General features: G+C 49.3%; 1 protein-coding gene across 1 annotated transcript in view; it reads right to left on the bottom strand.

Moving 5' to 3' along the window:
• Positions 1-15,316, bottom strand: part of TNR (tenascin R) — an 82,747-nt gene that overhangs the window by 44,941 nt on the left and 22,490 nt on the right. The window contains exon 7 of the mRNA XM_024758817.1: positions 9,726-9,911. Coding sequence (XP_024614585.1) covers positions 9,726-9,911 — 186 coding nt within the window. The remainder of the gene's footprint in view (positions 1-9,725; positions 9,912-15,316) is intronic.

Raw genomic sequence — 15,316 nt, 5'->3', positions numbered from 1 at the left:
TTATTTCTTTATAAAAAGAAACTATGGCAAAGAGTAAGTCTGTGACCAGCTGGAGATGATCCCCAGGCTTCTGGCCTCAGGGTTCAGGGCTTTTAGGACTGAATGCCTTATCCTTCCCCTCATTTCATCCCCTCCCCGGAGCAGCTGTGACTTCCCCAGGAGCCCTGAGGTAATAGGAATGATTTTGACAGGAAATGCATTGAGCAACCTTTCCTTAACAGCCACTTGGATTAAGGAAGGTGAATGCTGCCTGGGAACCAGAGGGTTCTGCACTCCCTCCTCATTGTGGCTTTCAGTACAGCCTGTGCGGTGAATCCCTCGTGCTCCAGTACGGCAGAACCTCCCAGGCCTTACTGACCAGGCTCTCTGGACAGAATGTGTTAGAATCAGCCCCCTTTTTCCCTTCTCAAACCAGCTCCATTCATTTCCTAACCTTTAGTTCTTTCTTTCTCTAAAGTGTCAATACTGGTGGAGGTCAACTTTGACTTTGAGGTCTGCCGTACTTACATTAATATTCAGGCTCTGCCGCTTTCTACACGTGTAACTGATTACTTCACATCTTTGAGCTTCAGTTTCTGTAGAATGGGAAGAATATTAGTATCTATCTCAGAGGGTCGTCGTGAGGATTAAGTGAACCAATGTGTGTGAAGAATGGTGCCTGGCCCACTGTGATCGTAGCTCATAGTATTATTACCTTGCTCAGAGAACTATTCCAGGATTTCGAGTTGTTTTTTGGTGAGCCCCAGGAAGGTACAGGTTGGTCCTCGGCACACCTCTTGTCAGCTTGCTGAAGCTTAGCCTGTTGGCTCTGATGAAACCAGTGATTTAGGGAGTCCCGGTGTCAGTGAGGAGCTGGCCCCTGGCTGGGCCGAGTACCTATCACTAGAATGAGTTGGGTGATTGCAACACCCCACATCCATTCAAAGTACACATTTATATCTGTCAGTATGTTCAGCGAGTCCCAGGTACATCCTTGGTTGGAGAAATTAGATTACCTTTGGGACATAAACTGCTTTTCTCAGACAACTGATTGAGACCTTCAATTGTCTATGATGAAGTAGAAATTTTCCGACGTAGATGAAGGGTGACAGATCGAGGGAGGAAGACAGAAATTACATGTTGCCAAACGGATCTACCATGTAACGTTTTCACCCGACTTTCTTATTTATGAAGCTTAAATGAAATGTTCAATAATTTACAACGGAATCATCTTCTCCCAGAAAAGTGCAGAGCAGAATTTAAAGTACTCTCTTCCCAGGCTTTCTGTCTAGGTGATGTGGAAGTGAGACTTGCTTATAGGTTCCTGCCTGCCGCTTCCTTTGATTTTCAGCAGCTTTCTTCCTGTGCTACACGTGAATTGTTGCTCTTTGCCAGCAGGTAAAATACACCTCTGCTGGAAAAGAAAATGCGTATCTGAGGCATACCCAGTACACTTATATATCAGCACTTGGAGGACTCCTAGGGATTTCTCACTTTTTAAAGACCCCTTGCTCTCTACCAATGCTCACTTTATCTTTCCACCCAGCTCCTGCAAGTAGTAGCCTATGAATGGCTCTGTTCCCTTTCTTAACAATAGCTCAGAAAATTCATCTCATAGGAAACCACCGCTCTGCATCCCTTATAGAACTTCCTTTGTTCAGCTTAGAGGGTGATGCTTTTCTCAACTCTTTCACTGCATATCCATTCTTCTTTGAATTCCCAAAGCACACAGTTCATTCACTCAACAGACATTACTGAGGGTGTCCTTTGTGCCAGGCACACGTTGTATACTGGGGATACCAGGGTGAGCTGAATGGAATCACCCTTGTCCTTAATGAGATAAAAAGAAATCTGTACTGAAGAAGGAAATTAATTACTTACTGAGTACCCATAATATGCCAAGCAATGAGCTGCATGCAGTAATCTAGAAGAATAATGAAGAAAAAAGAGAGGGAAGAAAGGAGGGATAAAAATCAAAAGAGAATTTTAAGTGTCTGGTGGCCAGGAGGTCTATTATTAACTTTAGTTTCTTAGCGATTCATACCTGTTACCTCGTTTTCCCCTGCAGCTCTGCCAGGAGGGCCTTACTCATGGGTAAACAGAGGATCAGAGAAGTCCATTTCTTGACCAAGGTCACAAAGATAATATACAATAAAACTGGGTTTAGAACCCAGGTTCATTGTTCTTTCTGACACATCATAGCATGGTCCCTGTCCCTAAGAGTCTTACAGGCTAGGAGAGGGGAGTGGAGTAAGCACATTGGAATTTGAAGGTGATTTTGCACTACACCATGGGCTGCTAACTAAGAAAACCATTTCAGAGTGGGGATGAGATCAGCATGGGCTGGAGTAGCCAGAGAAGGCTTTCTAGAGAAGGGACTTGAACCTTGAAAGCTAGCCAAGATTAGGAAAGGTTGAGGGACGACGGAGGTGTGGAATTTTCTGATCGGTAGGATGGGACGTAGTGAGCAGGAAGAGATTAATTAGAGCTAGAGAGCAAGAGGAACTAGCAGATTCTCACCTGCGCTGCAAGGACTGTGGGTGGGTGATAAAGATAGGATGACTCACTTCCCTCTGTTAGGAAACCTATTCTTCATGCTTCCTGCTGCTAGCAGGAAAACAGTGGGAGAAGGAGGCCCAGGAAACTGAGATTGCTGTGTCTTGCCAGCAGAAACATAAACAATACACCTGGGGTCTGCAGGCTTGATTAGGTTCAGATGGCCATGCAGAAGGATGGACCCTTTCCGTCTCTGAATCCCTGGACTCATCTCCAGAATATCTGTGAAGTTCAAGTCTAGCAAACTGGGGTTGGGGATTTGGTTGTCTCTAGTGCAGGGGTCCCCAACCCCTGGGCTGCAGACCCCTACTGGTCTGCGGCCTGTTAGGAACCGGGCCGCACAGCAGGAGGTGAGCGGCGGGCGAGCCAGCGAGGCGTCATCTGCGGCTCACCATCACTCCCCATCGCTCGCATTACCGCCTGCAGCATCCCCCCCACCCATCGTCCTTGGAAAAATTGCCTTCCACGAAACTGGCCCCTGGTGCCAAAAAGGTTGGGGATCGCTGCTCCAGTGCATTGGAAGGACATCTGCCTTCAAAGGGAAGGGCAAACTGATGACCCTGTCCCCAAGGAGCTTGCAGTCAGTCTCTTAGTTTTTATCACAATCATGCTGTTGTGTTGTTATTGTTAGCTTTCTTGCTGGTCTCCTCAGTAGACTCTTAGGTCTTTGGGTCAAGATTTGATTTTTTTCATACAGTATGTCGTATAGTGAAAAAAAAATATGATGTATAGAAGCAGCATGGCGGGGGCAATGGTAGTGTTGGGAAGACTTCTATGAGAGAATATCTGAGCTGGATTTTGAAGGATCAGGGGACTTTTGGTTGGGGAAAGGGCAGGCTGAGGGAATAACATTTGCAAAGGTATATCTGGTAAAAGAACTCAGGAAAACCAGGGACCTAATGTAGGGCCCCTCATAGGGAAATTTCCAGCAGGGAATTTGGGTACCAGACGTTTCATAGATGGGGAGATATTTGGAGACAGAGAATCTTCTGGGAACCCCTAAAATCATACCAGATAGGCAACAATCTACTTTTCAATGTACTGAGATGTAAGCTCCCAGGCCCCGCATTCTGATATTCTTGGGGAATGGCAGATGCTTCTCCAGGGTTCCCCGAATGAGTCAGGCTTTGGAGGACATCTCCCCACTTTTTGGGTGGGGATGATGTTGGAGCATCAAGAGAAGATTCTATGCTGACTTTAAGGAAGGGACTGGTCCTACAAACTTATATTTAAAAAGAAAATCATAACACCAAGGACTGTTCTCAGATGCAACTTTCTTGTTGCCAGTGGGATTAATGAGGAACGTGGGTCTTCACCCCCTGTCCTACAGGAACATCCCACGTCCGGGTCTTTACTGTAAACAAGCATTCGCTGCTGAAGAAGTCAAAGCAGAAACGGAAAAATTCCCACCTGGCTTTACTCTTGGTTCCCTTGCACCAGCCCTTTAATGCAAATAAGGGGACAGATGCCCCTACATGCCATCTGTGAGGAGGAGGACGGCGTGGAAGCCACTGCCCCTTATCGCCTCTCTTCTGCTTGGGTCTCTGCAGCCCCTGGAAGGTGGCGCTGTGCTCAGAGGGTGCCTTACCAAAGTGACCACTTGGGGTCACTGTGACTTCGCCCAAAGCAGGATGAGCACCATCTGGCCCAGGCCCCGGGCCCATTGCCTGACTCCTCCTCCTTAGAGGAGCCTGCAGGGCATTGAAGGTCTGGCACTCGGTCCGGAGCTTGCGCCCTGGCATGTCAGGGAGTGCAGACAGGGTGAAGTGAACGTCAAGTGCCTCGGTCAGCGCTGATTTGCTAGCTGGACTCCTCTGGGGGTCTCGGATTTCTCCATGGAAAATCTTCCTGTGGACAAGCACCTCGCGGAGCCCACCTTCTCACCACGAGATCTCCATTTAAGCCCCAAGGAGACGATGAGGGATTTGGTAGAGGCCTCGGTTTCCTGTCCCCAGCAACCAGAGGCCTGGAAGGCGGCAATTCACAGGGCCTGACTGGGGCATGCTTGCACACATCAGCCTTGTGCAAGTGTGTGTGTGTGGGGGGTGTCGTGTGTGGCTGGCTGCAGGTCCATTGTTGCACCATGAAGTCTGTAGGAATCTTCAAGCCTCTGGGCTTCCTAAGCCCTGGGGATGAGTTTTCTGATTAGCACCTTGTTGACTGGAGATCCAGGTAGTCGCTGTGCAGAGAGGCAGCTGGTTGGGAAGCATCATCAAGAGGTGTGTAGGGGGCGCCCCATCGAGTGGGTGAGGGACGTGATGACCGGGCCCCGGAGCGGGGTTAGAGCCCAGTGCTCACGTGGCCATACGGGCCAGTTTCTTTTGCCCTTCTCCTGACCACAGGGGTCCTCAAGTGTGGGCTCCTGTTCCTGAGGGAGGACCAGGCAAGAGACCGTAGATGACTGAAGACAAACCCCTTTCCCCTGTTCGCAAAACACCGAAGGCACAGGCTTTTCTGATGACAGGTTAGTGGAGTCCCCTCAGACAGAGACCAGGGCAGTGTTTATAATTTGCATTGGTCACAGGCAGGGTTTTGATTTTTTGTTTGTTTTTTGAATCAAATTCCAGTCAAAGAATGAAAATTTCCCTCCTTTCCTCCTCCCTCCCTTCCTCCCTCTGTCCCTCCACTAGGAGTTTTCTGTATGGTTTATGGTTTTTCACTGCTACTCAGAAAACAGTGATGGTGCCAGTCCCTGGTACATGCTTCTGGTTCTAACCTAGAGGGACCTTGGTGAGCCTGTAAGGTACATAACACTCAGGGACCCCTTTGGGACTCCAGATATGGTTCACAGGCCAAGCAGACATGGTCCAGGCTGAGAGGCTGAGCCTAAAAAAAGACTTTATCATTAAGGATGCAGAAGCCACCAGAGCAGAGAAAAAAATCATTGCAGACACCGAGTCTGTTGTTGAGAAACAAATTCACACTCCAGAGGGAATTTGCTGGGCATTGCCTAGAGAGAATAATGGAAAAGAAATGGTTGGTATTCTGTGCCCCAGCCTGGTCTCTGTGTTGCAAAGGGGGAGGTACATGATGGAGGATGCAGTGGGGTGCGGTGAGCCCACCGTGTGACTCTGAGCCCCAGAGTCAGGAAGGGCTTGCATTCCACAGCGAAGGGGTAAGTGGTGGCTGCAGAGACAAGGACTTCTGCAAGGAGTATCCAGTACAGATTCCATAGGACTTGAAGGACTTGGAGTCAGCTGACTGTGAGAATAAAGGGTATGTGAAGTTCTGCCTGGGAGAGGCCAGGTTGCCAGAGATCCAGGCTGAGTTTTGTAGGAATTAAAAACAATAAAAGGTCAAATGGCTATTGAAGGTTTTCTATGTACCAGTGCTCAGATATATAAATATATATGAGTTCATTGACTCCTCCCAACAACCTATGAGGTAGACATGATGTCCTTCAGACCAGGAAGCGGAAGCACAGAAATTGAAGAAATTTGCCCAAAGATGCACATCAGTGAAGTTGGTCTCAAGCCTGAGTGGGTGACTTCAGAAACCATGCTCTAAGTCCACAGATCTAGGGGCAGAGGGCTCTGACATCTCCTGGGGTGATGCCCTTGCCGCTGGACCCCACTTTGAGAAGCAGGGTCTCTACTCTGTGCCACACTTATTACAGGGGATCGTCCCAAAGCATCCGTTAGCTCACAGACCTTCTCCTCTGCCTCCTTATTTCTCCTCCTCTCCCGCCCCTCCTTCCCCCCACCATCATCATCACCATCATCCACGTATTGAGTACTTTGCTATGTTAGAAGAATGGTCTCAAACTCCTTCAGTACATGATCTCATTAAAGCCCCATCAAACACTATGAGGTAAGTGGCATTATTCCCCTTTTACCAATGATGAAACAGAGGCTTAGAAAGGTCGAGTCAATGGCTCCAAATCACACAGTGAGTAACTGGACCTAGATACAGAGTCTAGAGTCCCAGCTCTTAACATATCCCACAGGACCGAGCATTCAAATAAAACTGAGACAAGAGAGAATGGTACCTTCTTGCGAAGGTTGTGGTTATTTTTGACTGGGGATAAGGAGGGTGGGGACAGCTGAAGTTTCTAGTCCTTCATACTCTTTCTGGCCAGGGAGGAATCGCTTCAGATAAGCCTGGAATGCCCTTCCCACTGAGTCCAGGGTCTTGTTTTATATATACAAGCAAATAACTTGTTTGGAACTAAAAACAAACAAACAAAACCCCCCAAAGCAAAAACAAGTCTCGGAAGCTGAAAAAACTCTCCTCTTTAGCATCCAAGTTGGAGAATGAGGGAGAAAACACAACTATTTAGAGCTGGGGTCAAACTTCTCGCTCTTTTTGCCTTCCTTCCTTCCAGGTCCTTCCTTCCTTTTTCCCCAGCTACCCCAGCGAGAGTGCCAGCAATCCTTGTAATCTGCATCTCAGCAAGTACAGATATACTTGATTTCCTTACATTCCTATAATCCCTTTTTAAATCACATAAGACTATTTGCCTTTATAAATCTTCCCAGCAGTGAGCTCCCTGGGATAATTATGTGTAATATATATTTATAATTTTATTTCATAAGCCCAATTCAAATATTAAAAAAATCAACCTATCTGAGCTCACTCCTCACTAATAACCTTTCCATTCCTTGTAAGTCTGCAAGATTTGACTGTTTCTTTCATGTTACTTCTTTAGTAGGAGCAGCCATGAAAAGGGATGGGGACTTTTGACTAGAATTCAGAACTGCCTTTGAGTCACAGCCCCCTTGCTAGCTTTGTGAACTCGGGCAAGTTTCCAAAATCCCTGAGTCTCAATTTCCTCATCCGTAAAATGGAGATGCTGACTGGGGCGCCTATGATGTGATGGCCGATGGCTGTGACATCCTTTGTTTACTGATACGGCAGGCAATATTTTAGTTCACCTGTCCCTCATGAGTTGTTGTTGTGAAGATTAAATAAGCTAAAACTATATGAAGGTGCCTGGAATGACAGAGATGATCAAATGGATGTAGACTCTTCTTCCCCGCCCCCCGCCCCCGGTAATGGGAAATAATAGGATGATTATTAATAGGATGTGACTGAGTTCTTTTCTATATCTCATGATTTTAAAGTGTGCCCTCCATCCAAACAACTAGCCACCATCTTTGTAAAATTGCTAATTGCCAAAGCAGCCTGCAGCTCTGGGCAGAGATGGGCTGCACCTAGAACCAGTTCCCTCCTGTATCACTGCAGGGTTTTTTGTTTAGCTTAATTTTTGTGAATGTCTCCAGCTCTCTGTAAAGGCTCTGTGCCAGATGGTCTGTTCCTGCTATGTTTAATTCACCCCCATTAACCTGCTTGGTCAGCATGTCTTTCCATCTCCTTGCTGTGTTTCAGGAGTGCGTCTGTTTGGAAAAAACATTTATTATATTTACTTTAACTGGCCTCATTTGGCAACGTGGTCTGGGATTTCAGTTCAGGAGGAAAACAGATTTGATTACACTGCCCTTGTTTACTGTACGCACTCTTCTGTGTGGATCTCTTGTCTACTAATGCTTTTGCAAGAAGCCAAGACACAGGATAAACAAAGTCTCTGCGAGCATACTGGTGGCCCCTGGTCCATGGCTGCTTTGCACAGTCTCCATCTGAAAACTGTGCCCCACATTTCCAGCCATCTACCTTTCAGCAAAGTCCAGCAGGTAGGTTTTCCTGGCGGGTGTGTCTAAGGCCCCAGGAGGAGCACTGGTTGGACACCACATCCTCATGGGGACCCGGAATGCTCCCCAGCCAAGCGTCACGGTGACCTGGGTCATCGTCTTAGTTCATACCACCATTATCTCTCTCTTTGACTCCGTGCAGCCTCCTGACCTCTCCCTGCCTTTGGCCTTGTCCTCCTCCCGCCTGTTCTCCACACTGTAGCTGCCCAAATCTGGTCATTGCATCATCTTATTTCAGACCTTTCAACAACCCTCCACTCACACTCTTTATAGGGTACATAAGGCATAACCAGGCTCTTACCTTATCACTGGCCTCTTGTAGCCTATGCCCCAGTCATAGTGAGCATGTGCAGTTTCTCTCATCATTCATGCATGCGTTTATTCATTCGTTCATCACTTATCCAGGACCTGTAAGTGCTAGATGCTGTGCTGAACGCTGGGGAGTCCTGATGAGTGAAACCAAATATGGTCCCCCTTTCACAGAGTTTAGTCTAAGATGGAGACTGACAATCCAATAATCACACCCACAAGCGTACAATGATAACTTGAGGAGTGCTGTGAGTGGTAACCAGTAAGATGAGGCTGCCAGACAGGATGACCTGACCTCGCCTGGGGACCAGGGAGGGTTCCAGAGAAGTGACAGGTGAACTGAGAGCTGGAAGGGAAGCAGACGTCACGAGGTAAAGAGGGTGGTGGGAGAGGCTGGCAGGCAGAGGGGACAGCGTGTGCCAAGCGCTGTGGCAGGAGGGAGAAGGTGTTTGAGGAACTGAAAAAAGTAGACTTGTGCGCCTGGAGCACAGGGGGCACCAGGGAACGCGGGAGGGAGAGGAGACTGGAGAAGATGGTAAGGAAACCAAGGCCGTGCAAGGGTTTGGAGTTTATCCCAAGAGCAGTCGGAGTCCCTGAAATGGCTGCAAAATGGGATGGCATAATCAGAAATGTATTTTTTTTTTTTTTTTTGGGGGTACGCAGGCCTCTCACTGTCGCGGCCTCTCCCATTGTGGAGCACAGGCTCCGGATGCGCAGGCTAATGGGAGGGGAAAATCCAAAATTTTTTTTTTTTTTTTTTTTTGGCGGTACGCAGGCCTCTCACTGTCGCGGCCTCTCCCATTGTGGAGCACAGGCTCCGGATGCGCAGGCTCAGCGGCCATGGCTCACGGGCCCAGCTGCTCCGCGGCATGTGGGATCTTCCCGGACCGGGGCACAAACCCGTGTCCCCTGCATCAGCAGGCGGACTCTCAACCACTGTGCCACCAGGGAGGCCCTGGAAATGTATTTTGAAAAGATAACTGATGGAGTGAAGAGGAGAGGAGAGCAGAGGGGAGAGAAAGTGGGGAGGTTATCGCAGTGGCGAAGACAAGATATGGTAGTAGCTTAGACCAGGTGATGGCAGTGCAATGGAGAACAGCAGACGTATGTGATAGGTACTTGAGGGATTAAGTCAATGGGATTTGGCGACGGTTGGATGTGGGGTTGGATGGGGGGGAGAGAGCTGGGAGGGTATGGACTCAGGAACTGCCATGCCCCCAGGACCTTACTTACCTGTGAGCGTGGCTCTGGTGGTTGGACCGATGCTCTTGGGGACCAACAGCTCATGGTACTGCTCGCCTGCCAAGGTGCTGTACACAATCTTGTACTCCTGAACCTCTGCTTCACTGTTGTCCCACTCAAGGTCAAGGCTGGTTGCTGTGCGGGAACCAAGCCGCAGGTTCTTGGGGGCGTCAATCTCTAAAGAAATCCAGATATCACCAACGTCACACAGGATAATGTGCATTTGTCACGCATCTTGAACTTGAACAGGCTTTGGGGTGAGAGTCCATGACCCTCTGCCTCACGTTTGAGTGAACCCAGGGGCTGCCCCTTGGCTTTTGGTCTGCCAGGTTGGCCATGACAGATTACGTGGGCAGGTTGGAGAGTTTTACTTGGGAGTTAGATATCAACACACTTCACACGTCCCCCATTCCCATTCAGGAGTTCTAGTGGTGTTCTAGAAATTGAAGAATGAGCCAGTTAGTATCATAAGGTTGAGACTAAGCAAGAGAAACCCTGGGAAGTGGAAATCAGAGATGGCATCCAAGTGATCAAGATGAAATGATTTCAAATTTGATCACTGAGCAAAAAGCAGAGGATTGACTGCAAGATTTTGAAGTATAAGATGCCTTCCCCTGGATTTACTTGCATAGGCACTGCTGAAAGTTTTGCATATAGAGAGGGGATGTGATGTATTGGAAATCAGTCAGCTTTAGAGTCAGGTCTCAGTTTGAGCCCTACCTCCGACTCTTATTGTAATGGGGCCGTGGGCAAGTCTTCATCTCACTGGGTCTTGATGGCCACCTCTGTAAAATGGGCTAATAATACTGCCTTTTCAGGGAGTTGTACAAATTAGACAATGCATGTAGAAGTGAGTAGCATGGTGCCTGGTACAAAATTAGGTGCCCAAGTCCTGGGCTGGCTTCCTGGTGCCTCCTAAGCTCTCCCTGAGTTCCAACAATCTGGCGCCCCCAATGCTTGCTCCTTGGGGTTCCAAGAATTCCACAACAATGAAAAGACCATTGGCATTGGGGTCTTTTCCGCAGTTGTGGGGGGCTGGTTCTCTCTTCCAGGACTGGTCATCTCTTCAGGCTTATTTGGGCAGAAACAACATAAACAACTTACAGGATAAGAAGGTGCTGTCTTGACAACCTGCCACTTAAAAAGTTCCAAATAGGTCTTGACTTTGAGACTTGAATTTAACTTTGGAGTGGACCAGCCATTTGTTCTGGGAAAACCTCAAGTGGACTGTTTTAATTTGCAAACGCCAGGCAAGTCTCCACCGATTGTTCTTTCAGAAGATGGGACTGTTGTGAATCAATCTGAGTGCAGCTGCTGCAGAGTGAGAAGTGTTCTGTTTAGTGATGTAAATTGGCTGAATCTTTTAGCAGATTTATGCCTCTGCAGCTTATTTTTCTGAGAAACGTTTTCTTACTCAGTGTGGGTTTAGCATGCTGGAAACTGTGCATTATCCACGTGCTGTGTATGGGATTTCTCGAGCAGTTGGATGGAAAGAGGAGCTTGAGTAGAGGGGGTATGTAGGAGGAATGCTCTGGGCTGCAGATCCCTAAATCTCACGTGGGAGGAGAGGCTGGCAAAGGACTGGGTGGGGCTTGGGGTGTGTGTGGCCTGAATGGAACTGGAGCAAAAAGAGATTCACTTAAGGTTCAGGTTGAGTCTTGTATTTACCTACTGCACTTCACAACTAAAGACCCCAGACCTGGGAAATGTTTGTTAGACTATGGATTTGGTTTTTGCTTTTTTGGCCTTAGGATCTGTGCCCTGTGGATAGGCGGCAGTGTTTCCCCTGAAGGAACTGGACGTTTCCAATGTCAATGATCCCCAAGGAGATCAATCCTGAGAATGAGGGCTGGAGAAGGCAGGTGTCTTAGGACTGGGGTGGAGTGAAATGGTTTGCTCCCCCTAGGTCTTGAAGCCTGACCTCTAGGAGGCGCAGCTGAAGGGCACCCTGGCAAGTGGGAGCTGTGCTGGTCTCTGCAACACACCAGAAAGCTAGGGGCAAGGTAAAGCCAGGTGTCCAGTGGGGGCCCTGTGGAGAGGCTGCAGCTGTAGACTCTCACCTCTAAAACATAAATTAAATCAAGCAGTTCTGCTGAAAACTTTCTGCTGCTTCCTATTACGAACTCCTAATTGTGGCGGGGCTCTACGTGATCTGGCCCTGCCTGCTTCTCAGGTGGCACCTTGGAACATTCTACCCTTACCGTGCTCCAGCTGCACTGCCTTTCTCCTACTCCTGAATCACAGCAAGCTTATTCTCACCCCAGGGCTCTTGCACTGGTTGGTACGTTTGCCTGGAACGCTCTTCCCCAGACCCTCACATGACTGAGGTCACTTAGGTCTTGGTTAAAACTTTAGCTCCTCAGAGAGGCCTTTCTGACTACTCCCTCTATATCATCCATTTCATTTTTTTAGCATAATCCTCGTGATTGAAATGATCCCATATGTTTCTTTTCTTCTTCCTTATTTAGTTTCCCCCCCTGGAACGTAACTCATGTGAACTGGGATCTTGTCTATCTTGTTTATTCTGCATCCTCACTGCCTAGGACAGTGCTTGGCACCTACTAGGTGTTCATTAAGCACATGTGAGGTGGCTGAATGAATACTGTCAGTTCTCTGTCTTGTCTGCTCCCTCAAAGCCTTTGGAAAAGTCTTGTTAAATATTCTAGCTGGGGACTTTGAGGATGCTTGGGGCCAGGTGGTACAGAGAAAAGAACAGCTTTGACTGAGGGCAGCTGGTCTTGGCTGGCTGACAAGGGCCATCCAGGTGGAACTTGTGGAGGCATTTCCTGGAGAATCCCGGAGTACAGTCCCTGCCCAGCAGGTGGGAGCTCCAACTGTTGTGACTTGGGCCTTTGTTGCATTTCCTGAGGCTGCCACCACCAAGGGCCACACACTGGGTGGCTTCAAGGATAGAAATGTATTATCTCACAAACTGGAAGTCTGAGATCAACGTGTTGGCTCCCTTCCAAGGGCTGTCAGGGAGAATCTGTTCCGTGCTTCTCTCCAGTGGTTTGCCAAAGGATCCACCAAAAGAGTCCCGGGAATGCCCCCATGAGGGCAACTGCAACCAGAGCTACGGAGGGCAGGGAGGTTCGGGAGACTGGTCTCCGGGTTTCCCTGGGCTGCCTTCTCTCTAACCATTGGCCTTAGTGGGCTTCCATTGGTGCTTTCCTTTTTCAGAGCGGCTCTAAGACCCAGACAAATCTGCTCACCACGCAGGAAGCAAATCCCCGTTTTAATTGCCTGTGCAATTAGTGCGCTCCTAGTGTTGAAGCCATCACCTGGAAAAGCACTTTGGCTAATTTGAATTTAAGCAGAGCTCTGAAATGACTGAGGGCCCTGCCGTGAGGGTCCAGGCACCTTCTCGTCATTCAGCCAGCACCTGCCAACCCCAGGCCTTGAAAGCTGGGCTGCAAAGCTGTCCGCGGCAACGCACCCCACCCTGTTGCCCCCTCATCCGCTTTGGGCAGAGGGGGGCAGCTTGGAGGTGCGGGCTGCTGCTGCCTGCAGAAGGTAGCCACCTAGCAGCTGCCCATCCTCCAGGCAACCGCAAACAGAGAATCACGCAACGAACGGAAACTCAGGGGGAGCTTCTAGGAGGCAGAATGTAATTGTCTCGATTGGAATTTTCCTGGGCCACCAGCCAGTCCTGCTTCCATCTCGTTGACGTAAACATCAAGAATTATGCTTTCCGTCCTGCTGCTGGAGAGCTCTCGTCTCATTTTCTGCCTCTTCAAACTCCTTATCTGAGTAAATCACAAAGAAACCACTTTTCATACAAAAACTGTGTTGAAATTAAAAAAGAATGCAGGACTCATGGCCCTCAGGAGGTCCCAGCACCAGAGCAGACCGTGTCCTGGGGGTGCGAAGGCTGGGGGGTGGGCAGGGCTGACCTTGAATTCACCAAGAAGGGAGCTTGTGTGTGAGGCCCTGAGCAGTTTTGGTTCAGTGTGGGAAAAGACGGCAAGAGAAATGGACAGAATGTAGTCCCTTTATTTTAAAGACATATGCACAGTCACTGGGGATCCCAACGTGTGTTCAGTAAAACATCTGACCAGCGACCCCTGGCTGGGGTGGAGTCTAGCACAGGGGCTGGAGAGCAAACCTGAGAGGGCCTCTTTCAGAATCAAGCTGCCTTCTCTGTTTCGTCAGTGTCCGTGCTTGCTCCCTTGTAACAGGGAATGTTTCCTCTGGGGTGGAGGGAAACCCATTATGAGATTCCCGGCCTTCCTCTTTCTTCTGCTGGGGAAGACGGACTTGCTTCCATGGTGAGTTTTGTAGCAGGCCCGGGCACGGCCCTCCTGCTACCCTCTCTCATGGGAGCCGTCTGCACATGGGGACCGGCCTCTGCTTGTTCCTCTGTGCTGTAAGCCCTAACCTGCGTAGCCCCACAGCTTCCGCCAGATGGGGGTCTTGCCCAGGTCCACAGGGTCCATCCGTTGGCAAGCCCATCCAACACTAAGCTACATGCTCCAATCTAGGGGATATTTTGGCCTCCATCTGTCTTACTCTTTGCCTTATTTATCGGCTGATTTTAAACACAGGTGGAGGGTAATGGTGCTGTTTATTGGCCCTCCCTGCAGCCCCTCGGCTGGCTTACCCCACCCCGTGACAGACTCTTAGGCCACCACTCAATGTAGGATGCCTGGATTAGTGATTCTCCTCCTTCACCCCATCAGGAGATGCTGGTTCTTAGATCTTACAGAAGCCGGCAGTCTCCTTTGATCTCTGCAACAACTGGGGAGTTGTCAGAGACATTCCTTGATGTGTGACCACCCCCCTGCTGCCCCCCAACAGGGCAGAGAGGCTGAGACTGGGTATCTGGGTTAGACAGAGACTCACTGTCGGATCACAGCCCCCGATCACCCAGTGAGAGTGCCAGGGATCCTGTCTTTGGATGGTGCCTGACCTACTTGTCCACTAGCTGGTTGGCCTGATGGGCTCCTAGAGAGCCAGGGAATAGGTCGTGAGGTCTGGCCTTTCCCGACTATTGGAGCCGGGTCTACATTAGCCTTCTTGCCGGTGCCCACAAACGGCAGGATGAGTCACAGACTCTCAGGTGGAAGGCCTGCTTCCAGGCATGCAGGCCCGGCTTTGCACAACTCCAAGGGGTGCCATCGTGCTGGTGTAGTCACTGTGGATTTATGCAGTCATTACAGCCATTTCTGGCAAATTGCAATAAAGTGACTCCAGGAAGGGGTACTGAACCCTCACAAAATTTCCCTTTGGGCTAGCGATGGGGATGTCAAGTGACTTCAGGACAAACTTTTCATTTTATAAAGGAGAAACCTGAAACCTGAGGGGAAGAGACTTCTGTCAAGTCACAGATCTGGCTGGTAGCAGAGGTAGGACAGGAACCCAGCTCTCCCATCCACTGGTGCTGTGCGCTCCTCTGCCCTGAGATGTGACCTCACCGAGATGCCCTGAAACCTCTCGCTTCCTTCTCGCAGTGTCTGTGATACGTGGATGCCCAAGCACACGTCATCTCTCTCCCTGGATGCCCCTCTTGCCATGAGGATACCAGCTGGCTCAGCACCCTCTCCCCTCCTCAGGCTCTGCTCCCCCCCCCCCCCCCCCCCCCC

Source organism: Neophocaena asiaeorientalis, unplaced genomic scaffold (assembly GCF_003031525.2).
Source record: "Neophocaena asiaeorientalis asiaeorientalis breed wild unplaced genomic scaffold, Neophocaena_asiaeorientalis_V1.1 scaffold182, whole genome shotgun sequence".
NCBI lineage: Eukaryota > Metazoa > Chordata > Mammalia > Artiodactyla > Phocoenidae > Neophocaena > Neophocaena asiaeorientalis.
The sequence above is the reverse complement of the archived record's forward strand: the minus strand, read 5'-3'. Positions and strand labels throughout refer to the sequence as shown.